Raw genomic sequence first — 9,966 nt, 5'->3', positions numbered from 1 at the left:
CCGATTTCTGCCCCGCCGGCGGGGGCTGCCCCCCGTTGCATTGGGCTGCAAGGGTTTGGGGAGGAGGTGGTGAGGCGGGGGCCTCCAGGACCCCTCTGGGCCACCCCCGCTCCCGTGTCCGTGTGCGGGGCGGCCCTGTGCGGCCGGGGCCGGAGCGGTGCCGCCCGCTGCCCCGGCGGGGCTGAGCCCCCGGGCGGCTCCCGGCGGTCCCGGGCTGGCCTCTTTGGTGGCGAAAAAGAGCATCCCCGGCCTGGAAACGGCTTCTGCTTGGCACGGCGAGTGAGCGAGCGGGGCAGTGGCGAGCGAGAGCCCTCTGAGAAGGCGCTGGGGGAGAGGAGCGGGAGCTGTGCCCAGAAGTGCCCCGAAGGCTGGAAGGGGGGAGGGAGGATGGCGTCCCCCGGTGAGGCAGGGACACGATTTATCGGAGCTCTTCCCGGGGTGCCTGCTTGTCTCCATCAGACGTGACCGCTGAACGGAGCAAACACACACAAGAAAAGCAACCGTTAGATTTGTCAGAGAAGGCTGCGCACTCTTCTTTCTCCCTTCCTTCCTCCCCCCACCTCCTTTCATTTAAATCCGTGGCCGTGTTTCGTCCGGCACAACTCTCCGGACAGCGCAGGCTTTGGGCAGTCGCGGCTGGACGCGGCTGCCGGGGCCGGAGGGGCCGGCTCCCTCCCCTCGCCGGCCCGCAGCGCCGCCCCGCACCTCCAGCGCCGGCCGGCGCCTCCCGGCCGGGCTGCGGGACGCTGCCCCGCCAGCCCGCAGCACCAGCCGCGCCTGGCTCTGCCTCCGAGAATTCAGTAAACAAGCTGTATTAACTCCAACCAGAATTTATCTCGTAGACCGATGGAATTCGTCTCTTTTTTCTTCTGCTGCTTCTGCTTCTTTTCCCCCCAAGGCCTCATATTCACCACTCAAAATTTAGCAGCCTGCCTTTGATAAATTACTCAAAGTAATCCCTGCAACAGCTAAGTCTGACTGGTTGACGTTGTGTTAGAAGTCTTCATAGCGGTATCTGTCTATAAAATATTCACTTGCGGACTACAAAGGGTGGATCATTTTTAATGACAAGATTCAGAACTGGAGGATGAAGGGAAAAGATTAATATCCGTGAATTCAAATAATTTAATTTCAAATACGGAACTTAGAACATTATATCCTACTAGTTTAAACAGTGATGCAGATAAAATAGCAGAGTCTCAGATGAATGAAGTGGCCAGAAGAATAGAGTTGCGGGAAATGTTGGAAATGAACATTAATACAAACTTTACAGGAACTTTTTTTTTTTTTTTTAATTCTACACCTCTCTATCTTCTGCGATAATCAGTATTCTAGCAGGGCAAAAATGTATATGATATTACACGCGTGTGTGTGTATATCTATATACGCAGGGAGAGAGAGAGAGATTTTCTTTCCTCTAGAGAGAGGTGGAGAAATCTATTTAGACGGCAGATTTTAATTTCAATGGGTAATGTGAGCTTGTGCAATCAAAGTTATCAATTTCTGTCCTTTTTGTTTAGATTTCTTAGTTAAATGTGTTTGTTATATCTACCCCGAGGAGAAGCAACTTGAAAGTGTAGCTTTTGAGTCATCTTATAAATACATCCCTGAGGCTGCGGTTCTTGCAGCTTTAAGCAGTTTTCATTAAAGCAGCCAGCTGCCTCTTTGTGTAGATTGGATTTTTTTAAAGCAATCACTTGTGAAGCCCCGGCCTCAGTTTTGTCTCTCCGCAGGCCCTTAAAGTTGAAGTTTCATTCATGTCTTGGGTCTCTCCACCGACTCGGACTCCTTGGAGCAACACTGGAAAGAGCCACACGAAAGTGCAGGCTTGAATACCTCATAGAGAAAGGTTAAAAAGGAAGCAGAGATCAAAACAATCCCATCTCACAAAAGGTGCATTAAATGCGCCCCAGCAATAAGCACAAATCTTCCAAGTTGGCCTTTAAAGGGAGCACCAGGAGCCTCACGTTTATTGCACCCAGCAATTCTCTGAGCAACTCGCCGCGCCTTTGCACTCCTGGCGCGTTTCCTCCTAAAACAACATCTAATGGGAAGATAATAGAGACGCAGAAAGGAGGCGCGGGGATTTCCCCCCCACACACACACTCCCCCCCCCGCCTCCTTTCCTTTTAGCTGCTCGAGTCTATCTCCGGGCTTTGCGACCAGAGTTTAAAACAAGCTTTTCACCTCTAAACAGAACCAGGCGTATGCAATACGCGTTGTCCCCCCCGCAAACGCACGCACCCGGCCGCGGCAAGGAGCGTGCGTTTGCAGGGCGCTCCCCCAGCCCCCGGCGCCGGGGAGGCTGGTGAGCAGCGGCCGGGAGCCGAGGCTCGCTAGGAACCAGCCGTGCTCCTGTTTTGCTGCTGGAAATGCAGCTTTCTCTCCGGCGTGCACCGAGTTGAAACGCCGAGGGAGCCCCGCACCTCGCCAGCCGGAGCCCGCCGCAGCAGCCCGAGGCGGGTGGCGGGGAGGGGACCCCCGGGCGAGGGGGTGGCCGGGCGGGGGCGGCCGGAGGGCTCCCGGAGCCCCGCCAGCGTCCCTCTGCATGCACCTGATGTGTATGCAGCACCTCGCCTCCCAGCCAGGAGAGAGCTCCAGTTAAGTGGCGCTCTATGTATTTTATAGCGAATATTCTCGAGTAGCTGCACTGCAATGAAGGAGATATCAAGGAGGCCTGTCAGTTCAAAGCTTTTGGGGTTGTTTGAAAATCTTCTTCACGTCAAAGTAAGCAGCCCTAGTATTTGAACAGCTGCTTTGAACAGTGAAAAGGGCTGAGCTGAATCAAAACACTGCAGTGTCTGCCCAAGACACCGCATCACCTTCAACCTGCTTTTATACGAGCAGAGAAAAGGAAAGAAAGGCTGGTGAGACCTCTAATCCCGCGGGGTCAGCTCTGCCAGAAAGGGGGCACATGACTGTCTCTTTTTCATCCCGAGCGCCCCGGACCCCAGCGGGTCCCCGAGCGGCGGCCGGGGCCGGGGCCGGGGCCGGGGCCGGAGCCCGCGGCGGGCAGCGGGGCGGCGGCGGAGCGCGGCGGCCGGGCGCTCGCTCCCCGCTCCCCGGCGCTCCCCGCCACGGGGGGAGACGGGAGCGAAGGATGCTTAAGGAGCGGTATTAATGACAGGGCTAACAATGATGGGGAGGACGAGGAGGTGGAGTCTGCGGCGGCTCTGAATGCACCGGCCGCGCTCCTCGCGGCTCCCAGCTGCGACTCCATAGGCGTGCGCTCAGCCGGGGAGGGGGCAGGAGGGACGGCGAGGGGCTTTGCCGGGGGGCCGGGGTTTTGTCCGCCTCCTAATGCCGTGTTGCTACTTCGGTAATTGTGTGATTACCGTCAGCCTTTGAGATCTGCCGCTGGGGCGGCGGGGGTAAGAGGCACGCAGGACGGTGACCGCCGGCATCACCTGCCAGGCGGCCGGGCAGGAGGGAGGGCCAGGGAGCGGGGAAGAGATGCCCGACGGGGGCAGGGCTGGAGGGGTTTTTCCCCAAAAAAAAGTGACGGCTGGAGCTCGCTGACCCCCGCGTCCCGTCTCCTCGTCGCGGCGAGCCGCGGGGAAGGCGGTGCTGCCGGCACCCCACGGGGACCGGCTGTCCGTGGGACGCGCACACGCCGTGGGGCCGGGCCACAAGGGAGCTCCCTCGGACGGCCGCCGGGGTAGGTCCGGGCTGGCCCAGCCCCGCACGCTGGAGGCACCCGCCTGCATAAACCTAGCCCCCATAATGACGCCTGGCGCGGCCCCTCGTGTCGCGTCCACGCATGAACTTTTGGCGGCGGACCTGGAGGCGGGCTGGCGGGAAAGGCGCCCCCGGGCAGAGGCTCGGCGGCCCCGGGAGCGGGGCGGGAGGGCCGGCCTGGGAGCGGGGAGCGGGGCGGCTCTCCCAGGACGGTCCCCGCGATGCTTTGGCGGAAGCCTGCTGCGGACTTGCCCTTTTGTTTTGTTTCAACTCACTGGTCTACACCTAATTGGGAGGAGAGAGACGAGAAAATGAGCATCAAATTATAAAATTCCTGGGTGCCCAGTTGTTTCCACACGGGAAACAAAAGGCAGGGCTTCACTTCAGAGGCACTGACTTCCCTCCCCGCGACACTGGCAGAACAGGCAGTATTGTTCTTCCCTTCGCCTGCACGTCGAAAAAAGGCGGGGGGGGGGGGAAATCCTTAGGAAGAATCTCCACTCTTTCATGGACAAAGTTTGCTTCCCCCCTCCCTCCTCCTCCTCCTCCTCCTCCCTCCCCACCCCCCGGCAGAAGGAGCTCTTGATACGCCGCTAAACTAACGAAACGAGGTAACTCCTGCTGCGCCCCTTGTCTCAGGGCACTGGATATCCTGTTTATGCCGCTTCTGTGTACATGTTTATGTGCAGAAGCCCATCCCCCCGCTCCTCCACACCCCCGCGCAGAGGAATATTTCCAGGCAAGGAGCCTTTCCAGCGCTCACGTTAAATACGATGATTTATAAACAACTCGCAGAAGAAAGCTGTTTCTTGTTAGTAGTAATAAATTCCCCGGTCCGCCCTATTGTATTATTTCGCTGAAGATAGCGGGAGCCTGCGACGCGCACCTACCCCCGTGAGCAGTTTATTTTCGAGACAAAGCTATGGCTTCCAGCTCAAACACGGGCAGCCAACTCTTTTCGCGGCGGCCAGCCCGGCCGCTGCTCCTTCCTAGGAAATCCGGATCCAGTTCCAGGGTCTCCTTCCTTCCTGTCCGGGCCGCAACTTCTTTTTTTTTTTTTCCCCCTATCCCCCTCTTTTTTCTAAATTTTTTTTTTTTTCCCTTCTCCACTCCCCCCACCCCCCCAAGTCCTCCGTACCGGTGCAGTCCGTCCCGGCACCCCGTCCCTCCGGGACGGGACAAGCGGAACAACGCCACCGAGGTGCGAAGCCCCGACATCCCCGGCGGAGCGCCGTGCTCCGGAGAGCGGCGGGCGGGCGGGCGGGGAGGGAGGGGGCCGCCCGCTCCCCGCCCCCGGGGGCGCGGCGCTCCCCGGCCCCGCCGGCGGGGCTGGCTGCGGGGCGGCGCTGCGTGGGCTCGGCCCGGCTGCGAAAGTTGGGGGCGGGCGGGCGGGCGTCCCCCGCCCCGGGGCAGCGCGGCCGGGCTCCGCGCAGGGACCCCCGGCGGGGCGCGAGCAACAGGAGCCGGCGGGCGGAGCGGCGGCGGCCTCCCGCCGGCCGTGCGGAGCGGAGCGGCGCGGAGCGGTGCTGGCCCGGCGGGGCGGGGCGGGGCCGGCGGGGACGCCCGTCCGTCCGTCCGTCCGTCCGCCCCTCCTCCCTCCCTCCCTCCCTCCCTCCCGCCGCCGCCGCCGCCGCCCCCCGCCCCGCGGCCGCCGCTCCCCCGCGCCCCGTTCCCCCTCGGAGTTGGGTTCCAGAGGGCGGGCGGGGGCGGGACGGGGGGCGGGGCGCCACCGGCGGGGCGCGCCAATGGTGGGCGGCGGCGGCGGCGGTTGCCAGGGGCGCCCGCGTCCGTCAGGGCGCGGGGAGCCAATGGCGTGCGGCGGCGGGGCGGGGCGGCCGCGCGTGCCTTCGCAGTGGGCCCCGCCGCGCGGGCCGGGGGGGCGCGGGCGCCGCGCGGCGCCCGAGGCGAAAAAGTAGCTGTCAAATGCGCGGCGCCTTTAACCGGCGCGATCAGTGCGGCTGGGCGAGTCATGGCGACCGCAGCCTCCAACCACTACAGCCTGCTCGCCTCCGGCTCCCCCATGGTGCACGCCGAGCCGCCCGGCGGCATGCAGCCCGGCGGCGGCTACCGCGACGCCGGCGCCCTGGTGCAGGCGGACTACGCGCTGCAGAGCAACGGGCACCCGCTGAGCCACGCTCACCAGTGGATCGCGGCGCTGTCCCACGGCGGCCCCGGCGGCGGCGGCGGCGGCGGCGGCGGGGGCGGCGGCGGCGGCGGCGGCGGCGAGGCGCCCTGGTCGGCGGGCGCGCTGGGCCAGCCCGACATCAAGCCGGCGGTGGTGCAGGCGGGCGGGCGCGGCGACGAGCTGCCGCCGCCGCCGCCGCCGCCGCCGCCGCAGCACCCGCCGCCGGGGCGGGCGCCGCACCTGGTGCACCACGGCGGCGGCGGCGGGCACCACGCGGCGGCGGCGGCGGCGGCGGCGGCGTGGCGGGCGGGCGGCGCGGCGCACCTGCCGCCCGGCATGGCCGCGGCCAACGGCGCGCAGGCGGGGCTGCTCTACTCGCAGCCGCCCGGCTTCACCGTCAACGGCATGCTGGGCGCCGCGCAGCCGGCGCTGCACCACCACGGCCTGCGCGACGCCCACGAGGAGCCGCCGCCGGGGCCGCCCGGGCCGCCGCACCACGGCGCCGAGCACCCGCCGCCGCCCCACGGCCCCCACCCCGGGGCGGCCGGGCCGGCGCCCGCCGCCGCCGCCGCGCCCCCCGGGCCGCCGCCGCACCACGACCCGCACTCGGACGAGGACACGCCGACCTCGGACGACCTGGAGCAGTTCGCCAAGCAGTTCAAGCAGCGGCGCATCAAACTGGGATTTACCCAAGCGGACGTGGGGCTGGCGCTGGGCACCCTCTACGGCAACGTCTTCTCGCAGACCACCATCTGCCGCTTCGAGGCCCTGCAGCTCAGCTTCAAGAACATGTGCAAGCTGAAGCCTTTGTTGAACAAGTGGTTGGAGGAGGCGGACTCCTCCTCGGGCAGCCCCACCAGCATAGACAAGATCGCGGCGCAGGGCCGCAAGCGGAAAAAGCGCACCTCCATCGAGGTGAGCGTCAAGGGCGCGCTGGAGAGCCACTTCCTCAAGTGCCCCAAGCCCTCCGCCCAGGAGATCACCTCGCTCGCGGACAGCCTACAGCTGGAGAAGGAGGTGGTGAGAGTGTGGTTTTGTAACAGGAGACAGAAAGAGAAGCGCATGACTCCCCCGGGAGGGACGCTGCCGGGCGCCGAGGACGTGTACGGGGCCAGCAGGGACACGCCGCCGCACCACGGGGTGCAGACCCCCGTGCAGTGAACTCGCGGCGGGGGCGCCCGGCCCCTCCTCCTTTCCTCCTCCTCTCCTCCTCCTCCTCCTCCTCTCCTCCTTCCCCCAACTTTTGATTGTCCTCCTTTTTGGCCTTTTTGTTTTTCTTTTTTTTTTTTTTTTTTAAAATCATTATTTTCTCCTATCTTTAAAAAAAAGACAAAAAAACAAAAAACGAACAAAAAAACCGCGCAAAAAAAAAAAAAAAGGAAAGAAAGAAAACAAATCAAAAAGCGAGCGAGCGAGAGGGCGAGCGCGAATCACAGCAGACAGACAGACAGACAGACAAAGCACCTGCACCGGACTGTCCCTTAGACGGTAGCAGGCGCGATGCTGTATTTTGACCTTTCCCAGGCGAATGCCCGTGCACCGGAGCGGAGTGAGTACCGCGCACAGGCAGGCAGGCAGGCAGGCACCGGCAGGGCAGCGGCAGGCACCGGCACCGGCACCGGGACCGGCAGGCGCAGGGCGAAGCAGTTCGCACAAAACTCCCTTGCTCGCTGGCGAAAAAATACGGCGCTGCCCGGCCGGGGAGGGGGCGGGAGGGGAGGGGAGGGGGGGACGCAGCCACCTCGGGTCCCCTCCGCAGCCCCCTCCTGCCACACAAAGGCAGATTGCATTGTGGAATGTCGCTCGGTGTTGGCACATGCTGCTGTGTTTATTTTCTGTGGATCCCCTGTAGGAATATACGAAAAAAAAAAAAAAAAAAAAGAAGAGAAAGGAAAAGCTATCCCTTTTGATGTAGACAGTATTTAACCGTACCAATTTGCACTGCAAGAAAATCGAAGTTTACATAAACAAATTCTTTTTTTTCTTTTTTTTTTTTCCTTCCTTTCCGACCTTAATTTTGCAAATGACTTGCATTTTCCACGGTGAGCGTTAGTCAACCAGTGACCGGTCTACAATATGTTACTGTGTTTTAGCCTTTGCTTTATGTGTATATGTGAACTTTTGTTATAAACAAGTCTTCTTAAATATGTGTAACGCTTATTTTCTCCTTTTACCATAGCAAAAAGAATGCGTATATCTGTATGTATGTATACATATGCATGCGTGCATAGACGTACATATATACACATATATATAATGTCTATATATACACATATATATGCACCGCCAGCTTCCATTCTCCAGAGATGTAACTCTCGTAATTGCTTAATATGCGCCTTCAACAGCAAGAGTCGAGTCTGGAGAAGGGAGAATAATGCAAATCGACAAAGTAAACTTCATTTTCGGGCAGTGTGTCCGGGGGCCGAGGCGCAGCCAGAGGGGGGAGGAAAAAAAAAATTTTATATATATATATATATATATATGCGGCCCTTCCAGATCGTGTCAGTGCGGGCCAGCAAGGCCCGGTGTGGGAAAGGCGGAGACGGAACACCACGTTTCCAGAGTTTTCCCAGAGAAAGTGGCACTTTCTTGAGAGGGAAAGGGAATTCTCTAGGTTCACCCCCACCCCCCCAGCCCCTTCCCTTCCCCTCCTCCCCCCGAGGCTCCCCTGCGTGCCTTTGGCATCCCCGCTCCCGCTGCCCGGGCAGCCCCCGCCGGTGTCAGCCCCCCAAAACTTTCTTTCATTGAGCAACCAAGGCAGAGCCAGGCAGAGCCCGAGGAGCTGCTGGGCCCGGGAGGGGGGGTGCCCGGGTGCTTACACCTGCGTGTAAACACACGCTGCCCCCTCCTCTCCGCAGAGACCCCGTGCGTTTCTTTTTCGCTTTTATTTTTCATATTTTTTTGTTTTTCTATTCGTATCTAGCCTCCTCTCCCGCCCCCCCCACTCTCCCCACGTCCTTTGGCCAGATTGCGGTATAATTTATTGAAGGAAAGGACCAGTTTTAACTTGGGCAGCCTTGTGTCTTTCACTGGGGAATGAAACGAAGTGGGAAAAAAAAATATGCCATTTTTCAATCCGTCTTTCTCCCCCCCTCCCTTCGTTAATAGTTTTAAAGTGCATTTCGTGACATTATCGCAATGGGAAACGGTTAACTTTCCAAAAAAAAAAAAAAAAAAAAAAAAAAGAGAAAAACCCACGGGGACAAAAAAAAAAGAAAGGAAACAAAAAGCAAAACAAAAAGCTCTAAAGGGAAGCGGAGGAGCGGGACCTGGGAGCAGCGCATGTATGTGCGTGTGCCTGCGTGCGTGTGTTTGTGTACTTCTGCACACGCACGGCTATGCATATACATTAGAGGGATTTGGAACTGCGATAGTTATAAATTCATAAAGGGATCATTTAGTCAGCACAAACGGGTGCTATAGAGACAAAGCATTTTTATAATCTAAAAGTTTACTTAGTTGAGTGTTGGACAATTATGGAGAAAAAACAGTGAAGCATTCTCTCGCAGAACTCTCCTATAAATATTGCATTCAGTAGCTAAGGCTTTAGAGTATGTTTCTCATTGTCTTTTAAAGCGCCTGTGACATTGGGTTTTCTTTCCTTCTTTCTTTCTCTCTCCCTGTCTTTCTTTCTGCCTTTCTTTCTTTCTTCTTGGTAAGACAGATGATGATTTCTAAGAGGCACATGCATTAGCCTTTTTCCTAGTTTTCCAACAATTGTTACAAAGATACGGGCACCAAGCTTTTCTCTTTTCTTCTCTTTTTTTTTTTTTCCCCCCTTTTTTTTTTTTGGATGTATTGAGCTGCTTGTTATTTAAAGTGTTGAGGACTAGCGCCTAGTGAAGTGAATCAGATCAGGGCAGATCCAGTGGTAAAGGGAGGAAATGAACTTTCAGACACTTATTAATACGTGCGTAAGGTCAGAAAACAGAGTCGAGAGGATGTTTGAGGAAAGCCTCAAACTCCAAATAGGTTTACTAAAAAAAAAAAAAAAAAAAGTTACCACGCAAACCTTACCACTATGTATATATGTTTAATATTTGTCCTTTGAAATGCAGAAATAGTTTCAATGTTTTCTTTGTCTATTTTTCTTTTTTTTTTTTTAAATGCTACCCAGGGAAATATTTTCATATCATTTTTAAGTGGCCTGCCTCAATGTATAT

At 58.5% G+C, this 9,966-nt stretch overlaps 1 protein-coding gene across 1 annotated transcript; it reads left to right on the top strand.

Annotated features, from left to right (window-relative positions):
* Positions 1-5,647: 5,647 nt before the first annotated feature.
* On the top strand, positions 5,648-6,964 carry POU3F2 (POU class 3 homeobox 2; the record flags this gene model as incomplete). The annotated part of the gene is made up of 1 exon (XM_082305906.1): positions 5,648-6,964. One exon carries the CDS (start codon positions 5,648-5,650, stop codon positions 6,962-6,964), a length of 1,317 nt encoding a protein of 438 aa, XP_082162032.1.
* Positions 6,965-9,966: the final 3,002 nt, after the last annotated feature.

Source organism: Platalea leucorodia (assembly GCF_965183815.1).
Source record: "Platalea leucorodia genome assembly, chromosome: 3".
NCBI classification, from domain to species: Eukaryota; Metazoa; Chordata; class Aves; order Pelecaniformes; family Threskiornithidae; genus Platalea; species Platalea leucorodia.
This window is presented reverse-complemented; position numbering and strand designations above follow the sequence as displayed.